General features: G+C 41.5%; 1 protein-coding gene across 8 annotated transcripts in view; it reads left to right on the top strand.

Moving 5' to 3' along the window:
* Positions 1 to 26,854, top strand: part of TSNARE1 (t-SNARE domain containing 1) — a 461,283-nt gene that overhangs the window by 187,037 nt on the left and 247,392 nt on the right. For 7 of the 8 annotated variants that reach the window (XM_040547407.1, XM_040547408.1, XM_040547405.1 and 4 more), the window contains 3 exons: positions 18,465 to 18,555; positions 22,100 to 22,174; positions 23,650 to 23,706. In XM_040547407.1, the coding sequence (XP_040403341.1) occupies positions 18,465 to 18,555; positions 22,100 to 22,174; positions 23,650 to 23,706 (223 nt within the window). The remainder of the gene's footprint in view (positions 1 to 18,464; positions 18,556 to 22,099; positions 22,175 to 23,649; positions 23,707 to 26,854) is intronic. The other variant, XM_040547413.1, reaches the window with a different exon arrangement.

The raw sequence follows: 26,854 nt of genomic DNA, 5'->3' as shown, positions 1-26,854 counted from the left end.
TGGAGTCACACTTTACCTCAGCGTTAGCAGCACCTTTATTTTTGTAATCAGTAATTGCCGCAACAAAGAGCCAGCAAAGATTTCAGAGGTAATACTCTTTATTTTCCATCTGCTGGCTGGCTCCCATAAGTGCAACTGTTCAGAGATAACCTCCCTTCCCCAGAGGTGATGGATGTGCAGGTTGCTTTTTCTTCAGACTAACCAGAAGGAACGGCTCAGCTCCATTATGCAGCTGATGAAAGCTCCCACCCTGCAGAATGCAAAAAAAAGGCAACGGGAGGGTGGCTGTGGACGCGCTCAGATGGACAGGAGGCTTTGGGCCCCAGAGTTTGCCGGAGAAGCAGCTTGAAAAGAAACTGACGGCTGGTTGTTTGGCTTCGTTTTCTCATTTTATTGCTCTTGGGGAACAGGTCTTTGCGCATGTTCTCTCTAAAGAAACGGGATTGCATCAGCAGCATACCAGCCCTTAAAACCATGTCTTTGCAGCAGATGGAATGAGGAAAACCCTCCCTGCCCCTGCAATATCCTGGGAAACATGTACAGTGAAGGGGTTTTTGGCAGGTCACCTCGATTCCAGCAGGGTTTCGTGAAGATGCATTGCAAAGTTGGCAAGGATCAGTGTTCTCAACCAACACAAAGCCAAGCTCAGAAATATTCAGCAAGAAGCATGGGATAAATAAATAATTTTCACCCCTTGTTGTGTGCTGCAAGTGGATTTGAATACCTAAAGTTTTGAATGACATCAGTTAAGATTGTTAAATCCTTTTAATTAAGATGGATCTGGGTTGGGCTGGTGCTCCATAACGATAGCACTTTTTAACAGGGTGTTGCACACAACCAGATGTGTGGTTTTCTCGTGCCCTGTTGCTGCCAAGACCAGACACTTCCATGCATCAGTAACAGGAAGGATGCTCATGTGTGGAGGGGACGAAGTGCCATATGTTCCTCCCTGCCTGCTTCAGGGAAAGACCTGCTACCAAGATGTCAAGTCCCTGACACCGTTGGAGGCAGAAGGTGATTTCTGTGAAGCTGAGCACTCATGGAAGCTGCTCTGCCACTTGCACACCAGGAAGAGCCATGTAGGGGCTGGGAGGACATTTGGCCCTCATGATACGAGCTCTGCGTGAACATGCATCAGCAGTCTGGTAGGGTTTGTACAGCAAACGTATTGCCCGGTGTCTTCCTCTGGCTATCAGGAACAATTATCTCTTAACCGAGTTTTGTGGTACTTGTCTCTAAGTGAATTAATTATCTTGTTCAGGGCTGAAATTCAGAAAAGCTTTTTGGGAAGCCAAATGAATTGAGTGTTTTCTTTTTTAGTGAGAAGCTAGAAATGGCTTGCACTTGACTCTTTCTTTCAGAACTGGCAGGCATGTAACTTCTCACGTGCTGAATCCTGCCAGAAAAAGTCCCTTGTAAGAGCTTCCTCTGCATTTCTCGTCCTCTCCTAATCTTTTCCTCCTTAAATCCAGCTGGGAAGTCCAGGTGAACTGTGATTACTTCTAGAGCATGTGGGAGGCATTGCTGCCATACATTGCCTAGCTTCCCGTGTTGGGAGCTGGCTGGTATATATGATATCTCTCCGATGGATAGGATAGAATAGAATAGAATAGAATAGAATAGAATAATAGTATGGTTGGTAAGGACCTACAAAGAGCACATACAGCCCACTTTTCTTTCCATTGAAGAGGGGATTCAAGGGAGAATGATAAATGCCCAGGTCTCAATGCGATGAAGAACTAAATGCTCCCTTGTCACCTAAATATATCATCTGTCTTTCCTAAATCTCTCTGCCCCTTACGCACACAGGCACATACACCCAAGCGGAGTTTTCCTCTTTGGTTTACTGAATTTGCAAGACAGGATAAGAGTGACAGCTCTCTGCAAAGTTAAGAATCAAAACAGAGCATTTCAAATGGGTTTTCTCTGTTTGCTAAGTCATTTCACCAGTCAGCACTAAGTGCCTGTAAAAATGTTGCTGCTAAAATGCAGAGCTGATGCAAAGATCAGTGGCACCACTGAGGAGTCTGGAGGAGCTGTACCAGTGTGAGGCTAAGCTTTTTCTAGCACCATGTCTCTGTATATCCAAACACAGAATTATAGCTAAGAGAAAGCACTATGAACTGTGCTCATAAAACTGGGATGCATGTTGCAAAGTGGTGACCTGAAGTGGGTCAAGGAACTTGGCATGGATTCCCAGGGGTGGCATTCACAACTGTATGAACCATTAAATACTGGGTTTGGAGCAGGAAGGTGATGATTTTTTTTGTTGTTGTTGTTCTCTCTGTAACTAAAGAATTTGCCACTGGAATGCACTGTAATGTTTTCAGTGTTTGTGATTTTAAGGGATTGTTGCGAAACTCCGAAAAGGATCTGAAGGAAAAAGAAGAAATAATTGAGATCTGGGGAAAATATCTTCCTTAGCAAACCTTGTAGCACAGCCAGTTTAGTTAATTCGAAGCGAGACTGAGAGGTGACTCAATTACAGAGTACAAGCACCTTCAAGGCGGGGAAAGCAGTGGCATCTAAAGAGCTCTTAAATCTAGCAGGAAGAGGAGCGACAAGAAATTATAAGAAGTCAACAACAACTGAGGAATTAAATTAAAACTAAAATTTAAATTAAAAGGAATTAAAAGGGGGAAAAATTCAATTAAAAATAGTCTTGAATGTGGTGATCCAGGGAAACTAGCCCCCAAGGGTTTGGTATGCTATGTTTGATTCCACTTGTGAAATGAAAGAGAGGTTGAGAAGGTATCTGAAAGTCTTTTGAACTGCTTTTTCCGAGGAGACATTTGCAGAACAGAAGGAAAAGCTCGAACTATGCAAAGACGGGCAGATGCTGGAGGTGAGCAGGTCTCCCCTCCTGCCGGGAGCGATTCACACATTTCGGCAGAGGTGTTTTCACTGAGCTGGTCACACATAAGCTCCCTTTAGTCAATGGAGAGAAACAGACACTTTTGTGGCGTATAGTTTGCCTGTACTTGCCTGTATTTGATTGGGTTATTCATGTTTGGTGACTGTAGCTAGGTATGCTCCATACCTTTTTATTTCTCTTTCCCCTTTTCTTTTAATTTACAAAATAAATCTGCACTATATTTCAAGGAAATAAATAATTTATTATTATTTACAGAGTGTGTGGGAGCCATCTCCCACCTTGCACTGATCACCCATCAGATCTCCAGGTATGGTTTTGCACCCGGACTGAACTAAACTGGATGTAAAATTAAAATTGCTATATATGTTTCTGCTAAACCACACATTTTCTGTGGCGCCTTTTTGCATCTTCCTTTTAATAGCCATGAGATGGGTTGTGGGAAGCTACAATTAAAAAACACAAATTTCAGGAGGTTAAAGGAGAGACTGTATGTGGAGAGCACCTGGAAACAACTAAGAAAAATAGTAACAAGGCCAGAAAGGCATATACCGGAGCACACTGTCCCCTTTTGTTCTCAGACATCTTGGATTATAAATAGAAGATAATGGAATGCAGCGTCCTGCAGGAACCGTGAATAATTAGATGGCTGATGTACAAGAGCAAGTGGAGGTCACACAGATAAACTAAAATAATGCTTGAATTTATTGGAGAAAAAAATGACTTGGAAATGACTTTAGCTGGCTTCTTTTTTTTTTTAATGGTAGGAAAACAAAATATATAAATCCTGAAAAGCAAAAGCTCAATTCAAGACACCAGTGCAAATCGAGAGTAATTCCATTAAAGCTAATGGAATTACGTCAGTGTAAGACCGGAGGTAAGTTCAGACCCAATTACATCTTGCTCCCGAAATGAGATTTCGATATTGTTTGCTAGTGTTTGTATTGCAATGAGAGTCCAAACGAGAGCATCGTGTTGCTGAACTGGGTGATGCTCCCTAGAACCTCCAGTCCCGGTAGCCAAGGTGCACAAAGTAAGAGATCAGAAGCAAAAATGAGTTCTGCATATGACAGAATGGGAAACTGAGGCGGAGAAGTAGCCAAAACTGCAATACAGAAGCAACTTGGCTCATAATTGCATTCCTTTCCCAGTAATATTTTAAAAAGAAAAGCAAATGCCCTGCTTTCCGGGGGAGCATAATGTGCATGGCCAGTGCTATCTGTGTGGCGGAAGGCTTGACCTTGGAGTCACTTATGAAATAAGAAAAAAATAAAAAAAAAAAGAAAGTAGAAAGGGGTTGCTGATGGGAAACAGCAGGATGTGTGGCTGGAAGGTGGCAGCTTTTGGTCACCTGAGTTTTTGATCTTCTTTTAAAGAATAGAGTTGCAGAAAATGCAACATAGGCATCTCCTTTTTAAGGTTATTTCTCCTTCTTCTTTTGTTTTTAATACTTTTTTGTTCTTCCAATCAACATGTGGAGGAATACTTATACCAACTAGTACAACCACACTAAAATTCCACCTTGTCCTGCGGGTAAGGAGTAGTTATTTTCTTTAACAGGAGAAATTGATTTTGCTAAATACGGAACATGGAAAGAGCCAACATCTATGAAAGAGGTTCTGTTATGGTCACTGCTTTCCCCTGAACCCACAGTTTTATTACTTTTTTTTGTTATTACTTGACATCTGTGTGGTTTCAGGGAGACACTAAGATGCTCTGCCTTTTTAACAATGCGGAGAAATACCTTAAATGTCCCCCAGCCATCCCATCAGTAAAGAGATTTTCTCAAGAGTCCACGACAGCTGTTACTGAGCTGTTGGGCTCTCCATAACAGAGTGCTGCCTAAACTGTGGTAAAATTTTTATAACCTCTGATTTACTGTCTGGACAGTATCAGTCTGGCTGGGGAATAGTAGAGGAGTTGCTGTTTTGACTTGAGTGACCATTAGGACTACCAGTGCGACACAGGAAAAATAATGTGATATTTCAGTCTGATTTAATAACTAAATTACGGAGTTCCCTTAGGTCCTTGTTTCTCGATGGCAAATCCCCAGCTCCGTAGAGGTAGTAACTGCTACAGCTTGGACTAAAGCCTAATGGTGAGTAATGGTAGGTGTAGCTGAACACATGAAATTTTGGGCAAATCTCAGTTTGCCGTGCCAGGTATTGGGGCTGGAGTTGTGAGCCATGGGGAGTTGAAGACGTGCTGTCTTCAACGTTAAAAGGGGAGTTGATAAATTACTGGATTGTCTCTTTTCAAGATTGATTCTATTTTGGTCCATGGGAGAGAGAGTAGGTGATTTGACTAGTAGATTAATTGATCTTTTTCTTTTCAAGTAATTTTGCTTGCAGTTTTTCAACTGCTTCACATTTGGAGAGCTACCACGCCAACACCGAGAGTGTTAAAAAGGCAGCTGTCCAGGGAGGGGGAGCAGAAGGGAAGAGGAGTATTTCTGCAGTATTTTGTTCTCCATTAAGAAAAAAGACCCTAAAATTACATAATCACTGGCTGAGGAGTTGAGATGGAAATCTTCTTCCCCATCAGTTTCCCTGCCACACATCCAGACATTTGACAAGTTGATTTTGTACCATTGCTCAAAAGCTGCTGCTGTGGCTTGCTGAATTTACTTTCTGTTCTTGGGGAGACAGTCCGAAAGTCCTTTCTTTGTAGTTTTCTCTGACATCTTTCAACCTCCAAAATAATAAAAATAAGGCACACTTCCAAAGCCGCATTAATTCGATACGTTAATATAAGAGATTGATAAGGAGTAATCAAATTCATCTGATTCAGCAAATTCCCTCTGTGGAAGCTTTTAGGGCAGATAAGATTCAGTCCCTGACAGAGATGTTTTATCCTCTGTGAGAGATAGTAAAAGCATCCCTTTATTTAAGTCTGTTTGGAAATGTGTTTTTGGCCTGGAAGTGCGAGCCTGCCGGTGTGAGGGTGAGATGACGCGGGGTGCATGAGGCTCCTTCGAGCTATCAAGGGCTCCCAGCAACACCCCCAAAGGAAAAGTGTCCCCGTTTTGGGAGAGGAGAGGAAGAGGAGACACGGCATCACACCGCAGTGTCTGCAGATGGATAAGAAGCAGGTGATAAAGACTCATCCACGTGAAAAGCAGCAGCACAGATTATGAGCCACCTCTACATCAGAAAATTATGTTGGGCTCACCAGGGGTGTAAAAATTGCCAAAATCTTGCTGAACCAGAATTGTGCTTGCATGTGACAGTGAAGTCCCAGTAACATGCTGAGTTGTGACTGGCTGCAGGGCCACCCTTAACACCTTAAGGACTTTAAGGTGCACGTCAAGACTCGGGCCTGGCAATGCATTTGGTCTGGCAGAGCGTATGTCCACTGCCTGATGTAGTTGCTCAGAGGAGCTTATGACCACAAAATATCCAGCTAATGTTAGACTAATGGGGTGAAATGTATAGGCAGAACATTTGTGTTTGACAAGTGCAGCTAAAAATATCACCAGGCCTCTTTGCTGTTCCACGTACCATTGACTTAATGTTCTTTTGTGTCATTAATGTGGGAAAGCAGATAATCAGGAAACAGTGTGTATATATATATATATATATATTTATATATATAGAGAGAGAGATTTAAACTTGTATGATTGATTTGGGGCTTACCAAATATGTTGATAAACTCTGATGATTGACAGACACATCCCTTGGGGGCTGGAATTTCCCCTTGGACTGAAGTGGTTGGGAAAACAGCGTTAAGTTCTGGAAAAAACACCAGCCTAGGCAGACTGAGTCACAGGATGGCATTGGCTCAAAAGGGGCTTCTGGAGGTCTTCTCGTGGAAGCCTCTGCTCAAGAGCAATGCTGACTGCTTGGGTCTTCATTGTGTGACATAAACCTTGGTTTAGGAAAACAGCAGTGTTCAATAATGTCTCATAACTTGTTCGTGCTGACTGCATGTCTTCTAAGCCTTTTAGGGACGGGGGAGGAGACCCAGGTGAACGATCCAGGCATAAGATATGATACAACTTGCGGGTTGGCAGTAGCAGACCTAATTTTGGGGGTTCTCTGTGCAGGAACCCATCAGTCTGGATGGCAAGAGAGCTTTAAGAGCAGGAGAGCTGCCTATCTCCACAAAGCAGGTTTTTCTAAGCCTTTGGAGGGAGCAGACAGTAAGTTCCTACAGGACTTTAAGCAAACAGAGTGCCAACATATGTATGTTGGTACCTACACAGTGGTGTCATCCTGGTTGATAGGTGATTAGGTGGCTGGTTTGGATCTACATTTATTAGAAATTATGAACGTGGATCTCTTCTACCATTTGCATGCCGTGCAATTGAGCAGAGTCCTGAAACTAAACACAAGGACTGGTTTGGGACAGCTGTCAAATTTGATGTCAGTGAAAGAAGTAACGCTGGATGGCAATTACCCCCAAAGTCTCATCTGGGGTAACATCAAAACAACCTAGAATCCAACATGTCAGAGGTGTTTGGGCCCAAAAAGGCCAAGGGACTTACTGAATGTGGCACTACCATCTGATAGCCAGTCCAGGATTAAAGTACAGGGACCAGAGAGATGTTTTAAGAGACACTCTTTTCTTTTTCAGCGTGGGAAAACGTGCTTCCTAATCTTGTGGTTTATCCTTACCCTTTAACTGCAATGGTTTCATTTAGGGATTATTAATTCAGATTGCTCAAAATCAGTCCAAGATTTGGAGCTGGCACGTGCCTCCTGGTACTGCACAGCACACACTGTGTAGTACACTTGAGTTAGCTGGCAAGCAAGCAGGAGGTAAAAACCTCTCTCTGCTCCTTATGAGCCAAGCCAACATCATTAACCCACGATCTCATGTCCCTGAAGATCTCCAGATCTTCGTTCTGCTCTAGAAGTCAGTTTCTGTCTGAAAAAAAAAAAAAAAAAAAACAAACCACTTTTCTGTCTAGTTGGGAAAGACAGAAAAAATAAATAAAAATATTTAGGATCGCTCCCTGTAGCTTCTTGCATTTCAGTCTGACACTGTCGTGATATAAGATCCCTTTATTTTTTTTAAAAAATTGGTCATATGCTTCAGGAATACCTCTGCTGTGGTGCTTTAATGGACAATGCTGCTGTATTTGTTTTGGTAATTTGTCAGCTGGATCCATGTGCACAGCCCTTTGGCAGCTGTTGCATAAACCTAGCATGCTTACAATTTGGAATGAACGTCTGGCTTTTAAGCACTAAGAGTGCAAGGAAGCATGCTTGGGCTGATTGCTCTGCTATTACAGTGCACTGAATGTGACTTTCTCTGTTTTCTTTTCTTCTTGTGTACCTACCTGCACAAATGCAATGATTTGCACAACATGGTTGTAAATGTATAATTTTTTAGCTTAGTTACATCTACAATAGCTTGCGTTGCAGCAAGGCGACAGAGAATCCGGCCATGGAATATTTTATTCCGTTCATAAGCCTCAATTCAGGAAGAGGAGAAACATTATTGATCTTTCATCAGGTAATTTTCTTCTTTCAAGTACCTGCAGTGGACTCTTAAAAGCAATTCCTAAACTGAATCCATTTTCCCCCAGAGAACAAATTTACTATCAGCAGCAAAGGTTTCTGACAACGGGACCTACAGTTTTCACATCTGAATGGTTTGGAACAACTGGATATTTCCATTGTCCTTCACTGTAAACAGAGAGTTGCTGTATCTGAGTTCATTATGTGCTTGGTCCATTGCCTTCTGCCGGCAGAAAAAGATAGTCTTGCCTTACCCGAAACAAACTTCAGAGCCTGTCGGTTTATGATGAACTTCCTCAGACCTTTTATCCTGTTGTTTATTGTTTTACTATATATTTGTGCCCGATTATTAGGGAAATATCTCTTTGAAGTTTAATTTTTTGGACCACTGGCAGCGCATTTTAATTGTTACTCTCCCCCCTGGAAATACGTGGCCTTCTGGCCACAGCCTAAGATGTTTTTGCCACGGACCATGGCTGGTGATTTGCACAATTCCCGTAATAGCAATGCCTTTTGGGTGCTAGTGCAAAATTTATTGCCCCACAAAACGGGGTCTTCGTTCACATGGTTACTCTTGCGGGTGTTTTATTGGCCAATAAAGGGCCTTGTGTTTTTGTAATCTAACTGCTAGGCTGCTTTATGATCTGTTGTCGGCTGGCGGGTGGTGGGGAAGAGCGACTCGTGGCACTTTGGGAATTACACATTATTGTCACCTGAGAGCCTGAAGGATCTTTAAATTGATGAAATGTGGGGCTGATCAGCAGAGAAGCCTCACGAGTAGCATTTCTTTTAAGAGTTTCTCATTTATTTATTTATTTATTTATTTGAAACCTAATCATTCCTGAAAAGAGACAAAGACAATTTTTTTTTTCTTTTTTCTGCCAGCTAAATTAAAGCATTGCTAGAAAGGCGATGCAAGGCAGAGGAAAACGTAAGTTGAATGGAAAGGACAGTGAAGGAGATAGGAAGAAAAGTATTTAGAGATCAGGAACTCAATATTTTAAGTGTATTGCACTCTGCACAGGATAAATATATTAATTTCCCTTGCATTTCACAGCTTGCCCTGATGTTCAGAAAGTTGCAGAGATGTCATTTAAAGAGGCATATGAAGTATACAGGATAGAGCAATAGGTGGTGAGTTGACTGCAAAGATCCATTTCTCTTCCCAGCACAATTCCTTTTAGTCATCGCTGTGCTTTTAGAAAATGAAATGCAGTATGAAAACAAAGCCATAACAAAAAATTTTGCTCTCAAGCAAACATAGTTTAAAGCTGTTTTTTCCATCATATGTTAACTTTTTTTTTTTCTTTTTCTTATTTACCCTCTCTTGCTCAAAAATCAGAAAAAATCAGACCTTGGCACATGTGCCTCAAGGGAATGTGTTCAGAAGGTGCCAACCCTGTCACCAACTTTGACTTTTACGCTTCACGTTGTACTTTAAAGTGGCTCTTTCCTCCAGCTGGCTTCCCTATCTGCGTACTGCTGTTCTCCAAAATCCCTTCCAGGGCAAGAACAGGAGGAGGAGAGAGAAAACAGTACCAAATTGTGCAGCTGGGCAGGGACTATAGGGTCCGGTTTGGGAACACAAGTGTGTTTGAGCACATCGAGTCACTAAGTTAAGATTGTGGGTTTTTTGTGGACAGAAAGGTGTTTGTGTTTATGTGCTGTGTGATACATGAGAGGTCTAGAGGTTGCTTTTTCTGTTTAGGAAGATAAGGTCTTGCTGAACATGGGTTCTGCAGATGCATGAAGTAGACTTTTCTGGGATGGCCAGATGTGCTGAAATCCCAAATGCCTAATCCCAAAATCTTCATGCCCCATCTTAATGGGGTTTCCAGGTGGAAAAGAAAAGATGTCACAAGAAATCCAGTTTGCAGAACCCTTATACACCTGTCTTGGAAGCCAAAAGCTCTGCCACTATCTCTGCTGTTTCCCCCGCCTCTGCCCACTGATGGTGCTGAAGCAAATTAAATGAATTTGCTAAATTCTCTGTTTCTCTGTATGACATTTTGCCATTAGTGAATTTTGCATTTATCTTCAACATCTGCTGTAAATACCAGTCCACATGCATTGTCCAGACAGCTTAACAAACTGATATTTAGGGTGAAACATTTATTAACGTCAATAGGAAGGTTCATGAAGGGTTTCTTCAGTGTCTAAAATGTGCACTTCTAACAAACCTGACAACCCATTGCTTTCAGTACTGCTGTTTTTTTGAAAGTGTCTTCACATTGCCTGCCAAGGAGATCGGCATGTATTACACCTTCCTCTGAGCTGGGCTGTGAGCTTCATGGTTACTTTTCCTCCATTTGTCATCTGGGACAGGGTGGTCCATATAACTTCATTGGATACGTTTCCTTTGCCAATATGCTTCCTTCTGAAATATGGAGCACTCAGTTCCTGCTATGGTTAAACACGAAGCATTTGCTTTTGTGCACTGGTGCAGTGTTTCGTGCATCTTTGTATGTTTAATCTTAAAGCTGAGCTTCTCGGAGATGATAAACCATTTTTTTTTTCCTTTTTTTTTTTTTTCTCTTTAGACTACGAAAGAATTACTTGGTCATTGTCTTTCTATTTAGATTTTTTGCTAGTTAAAGGATGGACGTTTTTCACAGGTTTATAGGACAACCTGTTTGCTACACATTGGCAATTCAGTGGTACAATCACTGCTAATGCCTTTTCTTTCTCACTTAAATCCTGACCGAGGGATTGGGCTTAGGCATGTTGCTTAATTTAAGTATACACATAGGAGTGCCTTAATACCTCTAGCTGGAAATACACAAAAAATAGCAGCAAGCTGAAAGGTGTTTTTTTGCCTTAGATTTCTTGCTCACTTCACAAAATAGCGAAACACCTCACGGTCTTTTGAGTGAAATGGTTTCATTTTTCAATTAAAATTGCCTGGTTTTAAGCAAAGTTGGCTTTTCTTAAATGAAACATGACTTTTCTTGTGTGAAAATCACTCTGTCCCAGAAATCTGTACAATTTATTCCCTTGTTTCATCTATTTTCTCTGGATCTTCTTGCCACTGAAAGAAATTTGGCAAGAAAAGACAGGAAACAGCAAAAGCATCTCTTGAAAAACAGAGTAAAGCCTCGAAAGATCTGCGTCTCTTCAACAAAACTTTTCATACTCTAAAGTGCAAAGCACCAGTTCTTTTATTAATGATGGTTTCAGCATAGTTTCTCAAGGAGAGCGAAGGCAATCGATCACTCATTCACATCAGTAAAGTGCCCTTCATCTTTACTTTTCACAGCGCCGTACTGAGTATTAAACCCACGTTAAATGCTAAAGCTAAGAGAGCAAGTGTGGGAAGGATAATAGGCTAAATTAATCTGCAGGGCAATTTATCTACAGGCCATTTGTCCCTGTCTTTCCTTTTACATGTCTGCGTGTAGGACACATTCTTCCACACTCGTCCACCCCAAATCACCCATTGAGTCTATCCAAATTGCTTCGTCAGTTGGGATTCACAGAAAGAAACTGATAAAGGCATTGGTGTGTAAGGAAGGGACTGGCTTAGGGTTCACTGAAGCAGTGAAAAGTTCACTGAAGCACCAGAAAGGGTCAGAGGGTTTTTGGGGCGTCCAGAGGTGGCAGTTCCCTGCCCTCATGTGCACATCCCTCCATGTGCCATGGAAGGATTTATAAGAAATTCCAAAGTAGGGGGACCCAGGCTTCTTTTGTTTCTGGTGCTCTTCCCAAATGCAGAAGCTAATGCCTACGGGAGTATGTAACATGAGAAAACGTATTGAAGAAGATCCGACAGTTGGCTTTTTCATCTGCACGAAGTCCGTGGGATTTTAGTATATTGCTTCTTGCATTTTGCGTCTGTGGCTTTCAGCCTCTGCTCTGAATAAAAAGCAAAACAAACAAAAAACCACAACAAAACAACAACAACGAACCAAACAAAAACAAGCAAAACAAGCAAACAAACAAAAAAACCTTAAAACTAGAAGTTTGCATAAATTGGAGTCCAAGTCCTTAATGTTCCCCAAAAGCATTGGGAATTAGAAACATAAGGCAACGTGTAGTTTTCTGGAAATTTCAAGGAAGGGGTACAGTTTCTAACCCTCTTGTACAGTATATAAAATGTTTTTTTCTGTGTTTGTGGACTGTGTGCGGGACACAGAAAGCATGTTGTTCTCCCTGTGTCTCTCTGCAAGTTGTCGGGCTCCATTAACTCCTGCTGCAGAGTCCAAAACGAAGCAAACCTGAGCCTTAGATGGGCATAGTGCTCCTGAAAAACCTGGAAAGACAGCTTTCATCCAAACTTTGAGTAAATTACTGGAAGAAGGGCACAATAACAACTGTGTAGAGGTTGCACGTGGCTTTCTGGTGTTGTTAAAGCACCTCTGTGCCTCTGAGAGCTGCTGCAGGGATACATCCCCGTCACCTTTCCATCACAGATATCGAGCAGAAATGCAAAAGACACAACAGAATTAGAAAGCACAGGCAAAGCTATCAGAATACTCATGGTTTGATGACATTTATCATAGGGTGATAAAAGGATTATTGGGGTAATACCAGGAATAGCGGTGACTATTAAGAGCTCACAGAGGGCAGATGAGGTCCGAAGGCTGGGCAGGGAGGGACCTGCCTGCTTTTTGCAGAAACACGATGCAGGACAAGGGACTGCTTCAGTACAACATACATTGCAAGAATGGTTAAAAAGAAGTCATCTGTTTATTAGCACCTACAGAGAAAAAATGGCTATCGTGATCAGTAGGCACCAGGGTTCATCAAAATGAAATTATGGCAAATTAAATTAATTTCTGTCTCTGATAAGCTAAGAGGCTTACTGGCTAATGAGAGGGAGGTGTAATATAGCTCTGTTCCGGCAAGGCGTTTACAAAGGATCCAAGGGGCTCTTTTATTAGGAAATAAAGTGAAACTTGGAAAATTAAAAGTGAACTGGGGAATGGTGTGGGTGAGAGAAGGAGAAGTCACTTGAGAGGTGACTAATGGCAGCGACGCCGCTAAGCTGCTTCCCGTGGGGTCCTGCTTTGAGTGCTCCCTGAGCTGTCAGTAATGACCCGACAGATGGAGGCTGAGGCGATGCTGATCTAATCTGTAGGTGATGCGGGGTTAAGAGGGGGTCTTTTATACTGTACTGGACATAATTTAGTTGAAAAACACAAACCTGCATTCCTGGCAGCAGGTCAATGAATAAGCTGCTTGCAAAGAGTGGTCAAATTCTGTAGGGGAGCAGCATCGACTAGGGCAAGCATTCTCCTTATTTTAGCAACAGCTGCTTCTTCATTTTTAATTATTTGTTTTTAAGAGTCAATAAAAATATAAATAAATAAATAAATAAATAAAAAGAATACTGCCTGATAGGTATTAAAAAGACCGTGGAAAATTTAACTAGGGTTTGCAGTGTTGTTAATTGCCCTGGTTGCATTTCTGTGATGAAATTTATGAGGACTTCTCCCTGACTTCAAGTCAGATGTTTTAATCCAGAACCTGTGAATACTGTAGCTGCCACCCTACAGCCATGTTCGTCTCCAGAGGTGACGTAGCACCAGAGCCAGGTGAAATACCTCCCCTGCTCTTCCCACACAACCACAGACCATCCCCTGTGCTCCATGAAGAAAAATAGCACCACATCTCCTAATACTTTCAAGGGACAAGCAAATTGGAAATCTATGATGCTTTTATTATAGAACATTGTGTGGCTTGAAACTTGGAAGTAGTACTACATTTTTCTCCTGAGTTTTACTCGGCTGGATGATTTACACCCATGCAAAAGGGTTTGCTGACGGAACAGAATTAGAACTCTTATTTTGCTCTATTGTAAATGGTTCCTCAGCATGCAGAATCAGTTCCTAAAGAAAAAAGGGGGAAAAGAAGTTTGACTGTCACTGTGGAGCCAGAACAAGTGGATTTATCCAGTCTTCCTTTGGTGACTTTAACAATACAGTAAAGATAATTTAAAGCTTGGTAAAACAGCTGTTCCTCCTAGCTCATCTTTCTGCTTTGTTTACATCTGCGATAAATACTCAGACGTGAGAGATGCCCACTGCTTTCATCCCTTCCTGCTTGCAGCAGCAGAGCCAGCAGCCCTGGGGGACGAGGCACGGGCTTGTCCGTGGCCATGAGCTATAGCAGTCTAATGCAGCACAACTTTCCATCCTATTGGTGTTTGCTAACACAACTGTTAGACACATCAGCCTGGAAATATCCGTAGCTCTGCTGTAGGACCAGCCCAGCTGCACAGGAGACACCCAAAAGTAGTAGGTTACTGCTGTAGGGTGGGCTTCTCTGCAGCTCTGCACAGACGATGAAGGACCTCCATTGGCTTTGGGGATGGAGTTTTCTAAAGCTGAACACCTTGGTTAGGTGGATAAAGGAAAATCAGAGCCTTTAGGGACTGAAAGTACTCCTTGCTACTCCATGGCTGTCCCTGTGGCCAATGCATAAAGTCCTATATGTGTGCATTTAGAGTTTGCTGAGTCCTATTTTCAGCCCCTACAGTCCTTCACAAAATCCAGCTGTACGACAGGCAAGAGGCTGGCTAAAGTTTTACAATGAGAATAATTTCCTTGTGCATGCTTGATGCACCCTTACATATTTATGTCTCTGACAAATATGGAATATATTTAAATGCAGATACTCAGCCTATTTCTGCTTGAGCCACAGATTGTGCTGCTCAGTGCCCTGCTCCGTGTACTGTAATTTTTACTTTCTTTGTACAAGAAAACTGCAGGGAGTGGTAAGCATTACAGCTGCTGTGTAAGAGGCAAGTGAAGGGTTTAAGGGTTAGGGTTAGGGTGCTAATGCTGTGCTACCCAGCTTAGTTGTGCCCAAACCTACTTGACCACCCAGCTCTTTAAATGCCTGCTCCATTTCTGTGTAGTTGAACTGTGCCAAAGGAGATACTAAATCGAATGAGGTTTAAACTAGTATTGCAAATGTTTCCTTGATCTGTACCTGAAAATCTTATTATTGGTCTTATATCAGGGATAGATGAAAGTAAAATAAGCCATTCCTTCTATTCTAAGTGGAAATGCCTTTCACCTGCTGCAAACAGAAAACAAAGCTCTTTGGGATTGTTGTGAGTGGCAGCAGGCATGGTGAGGCAAAGCAAAGTCTTTCCTCTGTCGGTCTTTGTGGTTGCATTTGGGGTCTGATTATTTTGTGTTGACCTGGTCATTCAGCCTCTACGAAAGGCACAAGCAGTAGTGAGGCTCCCTCATTCTGTCCCTGCAGAGAGCAGAAGCAGCCGTCACCACATCTGCATCTTCGCTAGGCTCATTTTAAAATGGGATAAATAAATCACAGGTACGACCCCTCAAAGAACAAGCTGTAAGCAGTTGCGTGCTGGGGTTTATGGATTCAGTGGACCATAGTTCCCTAGTAGAGAAAACAGCAGCCATAGGAAACTCTTAGGCAGCAGCGTGCCATCTCTTGTATTATTTAGTGCATTGTCTTTGCAATCTCTGTGCGTACAGAAATGCACAGCAAGAGGTGTTATTCTTCCTAAGAGATGCCCTTTTTGTTTTTACTCTTAGAATGCTAATTTTCACAGTACTGCTGTAGCCAGATAAGTCTTTTACAACGTTTATATTTTAGGCACTCTGTATCTCCTCAGATTATTTAACTTGCTGTTGTGTGGAGGACTTTTTCAGAAGCACATTGTATTCATCAGAGACACCCCTTTAATTAACTTGCACACTTCCATGGGGAGAGGAGTATAAAGAAAGCTAATAATAATAATAATAACAATAATAATAATGACGTATCTTGTTACCATTACATATTAAAATAAAATGCTGCAGGGGGCAAGTTTCAAGGCTCCTATTTTTTAATGAAGATCTTAATAGCATTTAATGTAAATTAAATATAATCATTGTCTGATTCCTGAGCATATCTCTGAGGCTAAAGAATAAGAATTTAATTGTGCTGGCAATATAGTGGGTAATGCTAAAATCAAGCACTAACTTGTTAGTTAAATGCATTTTGAATTAAGAGGTGGAAAGCAGAACTTTTAGTTTTTGTACTCCTTCTCCCAGTTTTTTTGTAGTAGCTCAGTGCAAAGTTTGTGTGAGGTGTGGATTTATTACACGAGGTATCTGACATCAAATTTGTATTAGAATACAAGTGTGGGAGACTTTCTTTAACTTTAGAAATTGGGCAGGACAGATGTATAAGCCTAACAAAACTTTTTACTTTGGGGATTGGAAATTGCTGGTGTGTAGATCCCTGACTTGTCCTGTAGGCAGATAATTTAGTTGGGTCTGCATGGCAACTCCAGTGTTCTGAAAGGCTCAGTCTTGAGATGGCTCCTCAAGGAATTCATGCCCTTCGTGGCAAGATTTACTTGATTAAAACATTGGGGCTGAGGCTAAGTGTGTAGTCCTCAAAGCAGATGATGTGACAGGATTCAATTCCCAGCTCCCTCTCTTGTGACAGTATGGAATACCTGCCTGTGGTGGATATGACCTCTTCTATCTCAAATTAAAAGTGATGCAATTAGTCAGCTGGTGTTGTGGGTCCTGGGATCATAAATAAATGAAATGCATTTTGATGAATGGATCCAGAAATGTTATCTTAATTTAACTAATGAGAGCTCAGAGTAACTAGTTATCTGATCCAATCTTCTCTTCATATTAGATTATTTTTCTTTCCTGTATGGTATCTGTGACTTCTCTGCACTCGCTCTTCTGAATTACTGTTCTGCAGCTAAGAGATGTCATCTTCATGGTATGCTAAGCTTTAATTTGTCTACCTGTTAAGTACCATGTATAAACTTAGTGTACTTTTATCCTAGACAGGATTTTATCCAAGGATTTTGTCCTAGACAGGATTTTTTATCCAAAACATGATCCACCTGTTTTGTCTGCACAGGGAACATGATTTAGTGGATGAGAACTTTCCTAGGGGGATGAATATTGCAGTTCTGGGTGTCTATGTCCATCTGCTCTGACCAGGTGGAAATGACAGTGGAGTGCTTGCTGACGGGGTTCAATGTGTTTGTAGCTGAAGTTGTGTTTGGAAAAGTCTGTGTTCGGTTGCTGTAAGATGCATCTTACAAGATGCACTTTCTGCAGAAAGCAAACCTTGAAAGAGTTGGCCTCCGTCAGTGCTGACATAGCAGTAAAGAAGGAGCTGAAGGGCTGTGACTGGCCCTGGGTCTTCAGGATAGAGGGGCCCTAATGAGTTGTCTTATCAGTTTTTTAATCAAGGAACTCCATTCACTCTACATCCCGCCCACTCTGAAAAAAGAGTAGCTGACAAATGAGTTTTTCAGTACAACTGTGACTTAAATGTATCCTCTAAGGGAGAAAAAAGATTGTTTTCTCTCGGTGTTTTTTTGAGCCTTTCCTGAGTTTTTGATTGAAATATAATTGAAAGCCACCCCTTTCTCAATAAAAAGATTTGAAGTTCTCTCTGGAGAAGTTTAGAGGCTGAAAATACCCTGATGACCTTATGATGCTTGGGAACCAGGGGACTGAGGTAATAAATTCCTTTGGGCAGCATTTAGGTCTCTTCCCCCAACTTTGTGTGGTCCTGACCAGAGACACCAGCAACCAGTCCTTAAAGAAATAATGGCACTGGGATTTGGGGTGCAAAGGAGGGGGAGAGCTATGGCTGGAGAGGGGGCTGGTTTGGCTACCTGTCTGCCTCTTTCAGTGCTGGCAATATCTTCTTTGGAGATAGCATGTCGTTAGCAGGGAGGTGAGGATGGTGAGGAAATTCGTCCTCCTCAGCACCTGCCTCCTAAGCAACCCAGCTTTTTCTGGACAAGCCATCAGACAGCTCCCCAAACACATCTCTCTCTCCAATACAACCCTACTTTTGACAATTTCAGTCGCAATACCAACTGTCTGTGATGACCTGGCTACCTGCCCACCCTCCATTTTCACCTTATCTTCCCCCACTGACTTTGCAGGCCTATTGTCTGTGTGCTGATCACAATAGGGACGCTTGGGGTATTTCCTTTCTAGGATTTCCTACAGCCTCCTCATTGCTGCTCGAGGCCCTGGACTTGCACAGTCTCGCTGTGGCTCCGTGTGATGTGTGGTGTGTTGTCTCGACCACTCTGCAGCTTGATGAAGTTCTGTAAGTGTCTCATTATGCAATTAATTTCAATTGCAATTCCCATCGTCTCTCCTCCTCTGCAGGCACGCAACCCAGCAAGAGACTAATAAAACCATCACGACTAGCACCAAAGCCATCAAGCAGCTGTCTGAGGTTGTCAGAGGCTCATCCAGGGTATGTGTCATTCAAGATGCTGTTGGGAGAGGGTGCTGGGCCTTGTGGAGGGAGGAATAATGAAAAAAGAAGTGGGTAGTGGGTGCTTTAAAGCTGTTAACTCCATGTCTTATTGTAAGTTCCTTTCCTGTTACACAGTAAACATAGCTTATGTTTTTAAGTCACCAGTGGAAAAACAGCTGCAGAAAGCAGTTTTCCCCAAACCTGGGTCATTTGGAACTGGAAAGCAATGATCAGTAACAAAAACTAGCTCACATCTTTCTCAGGGGCTCCCACAGCTTGGGTGAAAGTACTCCAGAAGTTGTCCAGCTCTACATGAGTGTGTAATTGGGTATACTCAGTAGTGCAGTGGGTGCAATGGGTGCCGATGGGTTTAGAAGTGTGTTCAAGTGTCCAGAAAGAGCAGAGCAGTGGATTTGTCTATGACATTCATTCAGTGCTGTATCCTAGCAGGCAGGCAGCGGTTGGGACAGATAATAACTGGCTATATGACCAGATCAGAGCTGAATTTTGAATTACAATTTACCCTACATCAGTTCCATCTGTTGTGTGGACAGACTGGTCTTCTGCCATCAGTAGGTTCAACTTATATGGACATCATTGTCAAAGGAGTGTGAGTGCCTCCCATTCCCTGGTCCCCAGTGCAAGGGCTGGAGAAACAGATGATGTCTGACCTTTCCATAAAGGCCTTTAGACCCCAAAATGTTCCTGCTGGCTTTGGGCTGTGGTATGCATCTTGGGGAAGAGCAGCAGCTCACCGTATGGCATCCCTGGGGAGCAAACTCCAGCTGGTGTGAGAGTTGAGAAGTTTCACCCACATAGCAGGTGATTCAGCAGTTGAAAAAAGGACAATTCTTTTCTCCTTGACTATGGACATCAGTTTTCTATCATGTTCTAGCTTCTAACATCTGTGTATTTTCTGGGTCAGAAATTTACCCGAATTGGGGTTAACCCTCACTCACTTCTGCCATTCTCCAAAATCCTGTACTACAACACTGTTCTCACCATCCTCACACCTGGAGGAAACTCTGCTCTTAAAATAGAACAGAGCTTTGTCCAGGTGCTTTTTAAAGACCAGACTGAAGTCACAGAATCACAGAATCACAGAATCACAGAATCGTCTAGGTTGGAAGAGACCTCCAAGATCACCTAGTCCAACCTCTGACCTAACACTAACAAGTCCAACCTCTGACCTAACACTAACAAGTCCTTCACTAAACCATATCACTAAGCTCTAAATCTAAACGTCTTTTAAAGACCTCTAGGGATGGTGACTCAATCACTTCCCTGGGCAGCCCATTCCAATGCCTAACAACCCTTTCAGTAAAGAAGTTCTTCCTAATATCCAACCTAAACCTCCCCTGGCGCAACTTTCGCCCATTCCCCCTCGTGCTGTCACCAGGCATGTGGGAGAATAGACCAACCCCCACCTCGCTACAGCCTCCTTCAATGTACCTATAGAGAGTGATAAGGTCGGCCCTGAGACTTCCAAGCAGGAGTCTGAGAAAAAGATTTGACTCTTAAATCACCCCAGGCTACCTTTATAACTGGTAGAAGACCATCTGCAAATCATCCCACCTAAAAAACGAATGGATAGTGGCATCCTCCAGAGGACAGGGAGTGAAGCATGAAATGATTGTTCTCCATTTGTAAGTATCAACCTTAATATTTGGAGGTTGTTAACACATTGCTTTGGTTCATGCTGGACTGCAAGGCCTATTTTTTTTTCCTTTCTCTTACACACTCTGAGAATAATTACATTTTCTTGATGAAACAAAAAATTGTCTTTTTGGAGGTATGGAGATCTGGGCTGTTCCGTGCTGATCTCTGTTTTCCATTTTGTGACATAAATTGGGACCAAAAGGGAATCAGCCAAGGGCACGTTAAAACCAATTACAGTGTCACACGAAAACGTCATTATTAACCTTTGAAGCCAATGTTGTGTCCACTGAAAACTGTCAGCAGAACAGCTCTTACTGTCATGTGGAGAAAAATTGCTAAGTTAAAGGGGGAATATTTAGGAGCTGAAGGAAATTGACACATAAACAATTATGGTAATATGAGGAATAAACTCACCACTCTCTACTGGCATCACATAATAACTTTTTCTGCTCCCTGGTCAATTCATTTAACAGATTTTTTTCCTTAAACTCTTATTTTCTAACCGTGTGCAGTTTAAATAATTAAACCTACAAATTTTTATATAGTCTGTAGTCCTTCTCCCTTATATAGAATTAATGATTCTGGTGGGTATCGACTGCTGGGTCGGCAAGTCCCTCTTGGGGATCTGGATAACATTTCAAACTTTCTTCCCATAAAATTTCTCACAGTGTGAAAAGCCTTCCATTAATTTGGAGCTTTATAGTCAGTCCTTTCCAATCCATTATTCTATGTATTGCTTTGAATGCACACATGGAAAGCCAAAAAAAAAAAAAAACCACCTTTATTTGCCCCTTATTTTCCAGCCATAGTGCAGAGCCAGCAAGGTACATGGTGGGAGTTTCTCCGACTTCCCTTGAAGCTGCAGGTGCTGGTGGTGTCAGGATTGCCCAACTGGGCAACCTGGTAGTATTTCAGGAGCAAAGATACTGATATAAGTGGATCAGTGTGATACAAGGCAGGAGACTGATGTGAAATAGCACATGGTTATTTTAGGGCTTTGTTTTAAACTAATCTCAAAGGGCTTAAATAGAGAGGATCTGGATTCCAGGTTTCTGTAGGATGAGTGCTAGACCATTAGATCAGCTCTCCAGGGTGGCAATCTTGTCTTATTTTGTGTATGTAACAAAGTTTATAGACCTTTATTGGTAGAATGGGAGTAATGATATTTGCCCTGTTCTAAAAAAGGTTTTAAATCTTTGGATGATGAACTGTACAACTAAGATATTCTTCTCTACAAAAATACTACCATTAAAAATTAAAGATGTTTATCCTATCCTTCATGAAATACGCTTTTGCATTCTTAAGCAGTTATCTGAAAGGGCTGAAAGTACTGTAAAGTGAACATTTTGGAGTAGTAGCTTTAGCATATATTGGGTTTTGTTTGCTTAGTCTGAGGCTGGGTTTTAGTAAGTAGAAGCAGCATACAATGCTACAGCCATTTTCTTCTCATTATGGCATTAAGGTCTTTATTTGCTTGTGCTTCATGAGTCTTCAAGAACAGTTATGGAATTGAGACTCCTTCCACGTAAACAGGCAGGAGAGAAAAAATACCCCCCAGTATTTTGCTGGCACAGAAGGTATCCAGCTCAGATCACAGACTATGCTGTAGTGCTAACACAAGTGTTACACTGGGTATGCAAGGTGGCATTTTTGGAACTGATGGAAAGAACAGAGCACTGTACCATCCTGGCATCCCCAGTAAAACTGGATATTTTTTTTTTTTTTTAAATTCCACCTTTCAGTTTTGTCCACCTTGTTTATTTGGTGTATCCCACCAGGACTATTCCCAATAGTTAGAGTCAACTCAGGTGATTTGAGTTAAGTCAACAACTTGATTTATCCCCGCTGACCTGCTAACCAGTCCTTTCTTCTCCCAATACAGCAGGAACGACTTCAGCTGGACAGGCTGAAGAACCAGCTGTCTGATGCCATCCAGAGATATGGAGCTGTGCAGAAGGTGAGGGGCTCTCGTTTCCCCCCTTCAGCGTGTGAATTTGGGATCATCCTAAGTGGGAGCAAGCGTGGCTCCCAGGGGTGTGCAACATCTGCATAGTGCCCATCTCCATAGCTGTTCACGTGTAACTCCCTCCCTCTTTTATTTTATCAGCCCAGTAGTGTATCATTATATTGAAATATGCACATGCATGTGACTGCTGAACAGTTCTGCAGCAATAGCAAAGAAAAACAAAAAAAAAAACCTGTCCCTTTGTAGGCTGTGTATCTAGTGGACGATCAGTGGTACCCCTGGCTTAGCCATGACATTTTTTGGCATTTCTCCACTCAATAGAAGAGCAAGAAGTAGTTGCACAGTGTCCCTTTCCCCTTCTCTGTTTGCAGATAATGTACGGGCAACGCTGATATTTATGCTAAATGTTAACCCACTGTGTGGCTGTGTTGTGCTATGTGTCTTTGCCAGAAGGTTTCCAAATGCATCTTGTGGGCTGGACCTGTCACGGAGATCAAGCTGTTTAATTAAACAAACAAAACCTGAACTCCAGCTCTTCCGTTTGCATCTTGCTCTCCCGCTTTACCCTGGGAGACTCCACTGATGTGCACATTTGCTTTGCTTTTAAACACTGTAGTAACAGCCTAAATTTACCATCCTCAAACCACTTCTCTCTCCCACACTGCTACCTGCACATAACAAATCTGAACATTAAATCAAGTTGTGTGCAAATACAACCTGCACAAACTCTCACTGCTTTCTTATACTACTACAGTGAGTTTGGGAAGAATATACTGGAATTATACCGGTGTAAAGAAATTTGGCTGGTAACATAAGCTTAATAATTTATCTCTGTTAGAACCACTCTGATTGATTCCCCAGCATTTGCTGTCTATGATTAAAAAATAATAATAATTGAAAAACTATTCAGAAACTCAAGTAAGGGGACTTTAAATTAAATGACTTTATTCCATTAAATGAGAGTTTGGAAGGATCCAAGTAAAGGACCCCGCCCCTGTATGCACACACCTTTTTCATACTTTTTTTTACTGTTCATGAGTACAATCCATCTGAACTGTACGTGTGGCTTTTCAAAAAAAAAACTGTCATCAATTCAGAAGAGCCAAAATTAGCCACCGCATTTTGTGAATGCCCGGTTGCGTCAGGAAACCAATCTGAGTGGTAAATTGCTACTTATCCACGTCCTAGCTGTCATTTCTTAAATATACGTTTCGGTTTTGATAACCTTGTCATTCTGGAAGCTTTGAAGACTTTTAATTCCTGCAAGACCAAACTTTTTTCACACAGTTATACTCCCTTTCTTTTTCTAAATAGCAAGAGATTTGTCTTTGTGTTGTTCTTTAAAAAGCAGAAGAAATAGCTTCATATGATTTCTTCCCTAAATATTTGGATTCTGTTTTCTCAACCATTTTCCTTTATTTTTTTTTTTTTAATTTAATTTAATTTAATTTTCCATTTTTTTACAGAAAATAGCAGAGAAATCCAAAGCTTTGCTTCCTACTGGGCAGAGAAGTAGCAAACAGGTAAGTTCGTGTGTGTCTCATGGAACTGTTTTTTCTGGTCTTTCGGGGGGTTTTGTCTACTCTGAAATTCAACAAAGAACAGTCCTGTACCGAATTCCCTGGGAGCTGGGCTCCTAGGCTAAGTGAAATCACACTCCAAGTGCAATTTTGTCAAAGGAGGTGAGATGGGCTTTTATCAAAGCTCTGTCCTCAGTTTTAAGAGAAATTATGTATTTTGTGTTCTTCATCTACATTAAACTGTGGCTAACAGTTATAAATGTATGTGAATACAACTTTTTTTTCCCCACTTTCTACCTATATTAGGAAGTTTGTCAATAAACAAATACTACATGTTGTCAGAGTATTTATAATTCTATGCATATATTTAGATTCACACATGCATTCATGTGTGTATTTATATATGATGAAATATGTGTCTGTGCAAGTATGTAACAAGGGTGTAAATGTATGTGTATATGTGCATATATATACACATACCTACAGAAGTGCATGTATATAAATATGAGTGTGTTTAAGACATCTCCACAGATTTCCATGAGAGGTTTGATGCCAGGAGATGAGTTAAGCTGTACTGTGAGTCCGGCAGAGATTAGGTTGGCCTTTCAAGTCCTACACACAGAACAGCTTTTAGGTGTTTGCATATGATAGCATGCAACCAAAAAAAACCAGAACTGTATGTCTAATTTCACTGATTATTTTTGATATGCTTGATACTCTCATCTCCTCTTTTTTTTTTTTTTTTTTCAGGGGTGGTTAGCAGATTTTCTGCTTTTTTAATGACTCTTTATTCTCTACCTTGTTGTACTACATGGTTTTCCACATCCTCTTTAAAGTGTATGTAAGAAATAGTTGTAACACTAATGCTTCTTGGTAAGGGAGGGTTGTGATGTCATTGAAGACCCTACCATTAGGGTAAGTCAATGGACCAGAGCTTTAATATTAGATAGATTTTAAGCAGTTATGATTCAGCATCAGACCTTGTTCTTATTTGCTTGGGCTTAGGTGTCAGTGCCAATGAACCTAAGGCCTTCGAGTGCCAAAGTGCTCATGTATTCCTTTACCCTTGCCGAGCATTCCCAATGGCACCGCTGGATTGACTGTGCACAAATGTTGATTTTCAGCTATGCATTTATAGAAATGTTGTACTTTTTTTGTCTGCCAACTGGTGATCGGTATTGGACACGAGAACTTTCTGTGGTCACAAATGGCATATTTTTGAATTGTGGTCAAATCCCATGAATGTCAAACAGTCATTGGTTTTGATGGTTGAGCTTGGGGGAAAAGGGGTTTATTTTGCGCAACATAGCTGTGATTTTTTTTTGTGCCATGTATATCAGATTGCTTCTCGTGCTTTTAACCAACTTTGTTAGAGTACAGCCTGTCAGTGGAGTGGATTGCAGAGGTGGGAACAGCTCTGGTCTCACCAGGACCACCACATGGTTGCATGGCCATGCCTATGCCACATGGTGTGGGACTCTGCCAACCATTAACCAGTGCTAACAGGATGAAGAGGACTAATTACTGCATAGCTGTTGTCCATCCCTGCACCTGGCGTAAACCTAGATGCAATCAAATTTTTTTGTAAATTGAAAGTGTTTGATGACTTCAAAAAAAGCCTTGTCTGGGAGTGAGCAGAATTTTAAAAGAGGAACAAAACAAAAGGTTGGGTGAAAATCCTTGAGGCAGGTGATGGTGGGGTTGGAAGCAAAGGGAGGCTGGAGGAAGAGCAGGACAAACCCTGCTACATTAAAATGGGTAGAAATCCTACCCATTTGGAGTCTGTATAAGTACCAATTTGGTGTCAGTCAGGCAGCATCAGCAGAAAACGTGTTAAAATGGTTCAGCAAAAGTGTGTTGTAATATCTCCTTGGTGAGATGCTTCTGACTCAGAAGTAGGCTCACGCACTTGTTTGCCTGTGCCTGGCATGGATGCTTACAAGGTGTTGCTTCCATGTGTATCATGCCTCAAAGCACATCCATTTTCATGCAGTGACACTTGCTCAGGCTGGGGACACGTAAGGTTTCATGCAAACTGCTTGAAAAGGGTGATGGTTAATTCACATCCATTTCATCTGGTCCCTATATATTTGCAGCTTTATGCGTGTCTTCTTTTGTTGCTCCTTCAGATATGAGAGAAATTGGATGTAGGAAATCTGCTGAAGGGAATGCAGTGTGGTGACTATATTACTTATTATTATTTGTCAGCTGCAGATTGGTCAGAACATACAAAATTATAGTTCCCACAGCAACTGTAACCTGACCAGCATGCGCATATATTATGGCATTAAAGTTACCACTCTATACAGTAATACAAAATACTACGTATGTCCAGGGGACCTGATTTATGGGTCTTGTGAGACTGCATGGTCAACTTCTTCACTCTGGTGCTGATCCAGTCTTAATTCAAATTCTGCTTGCCTGCAGGGCTTTGTTTTTATTTTATGTTTTATTTTATTGCAGCAAATTATAAGAGGTTTGAAGAATGCTAGTTTTTCCATATGGATGTCCATATAATTCCCCTCTTCCATTGATGGGTGGGAGAGGTAAGGTGTTTGGTAGCACGAACTTTAATAAGAGAGTAATTAACTCCCTAGACCCAAGTAATAGGTACAGTAAGTAACAATTGGAAAGTGAAGCTTCAGAATTACTCTCCTGCCCATTGTGGTTTGCTGTAAGAAATGTTTAATTGTGTTTATTTATTTATAAAAGCAAAAGAAAGGCATTGATCCAAAATTCCTTGAAGCCTGAAGTTATATAAATTCTTAATCAAATATATGTTTGTATGAATGTATTTGTGTGTAGACAAATCAATTTAGTTCTATAGCTGTGTTATGTATTGAAAGACACAAATTTTTACAATGCTAAATGATCACTGTTGAAAGTGAGTTGTGGAAAAATAATTGCAAAAATCCCTTTCACTTGAATCCATTAAACCAATTTTAAATATTCACCCGGTGGCCAAAATGAGACCTCGGAAGTCTCATTAAGAGAGTGCACGGGGGAATCCTGGAAAGCAGCAGTTCTGTTTCTCTTTTCATGTGTGAGAAATGCTGTTGCAGAGATGGTGAGGTATTTGGTGGTACACCACTCTAGGGATGGTTGCCTCCAGTTCCTCCCTATGTATGGGGCAGATGTCCCTTGGATGCCA

The sequence above is a fragment of the Cygnus olor genome, chromosome 2, assembly GCF_009769625.2.
Source record: "Cygnus olor isolate bCygOlo1 chromosome 2, bCygOlo1.pri.v2, whole genome shotgun sequence".
Taxonomy (NCBI): Eukaryota; Metazoa; Chordata; class Aves; order Anseriformes; family Anatidae; genus Cygnus; species Cygnus olor.
The sequence above is the reverse complement of the archived record's forward strand: the minus strand, read 5'-3'. Positions and strand labels throughout refer to the sequence as shown.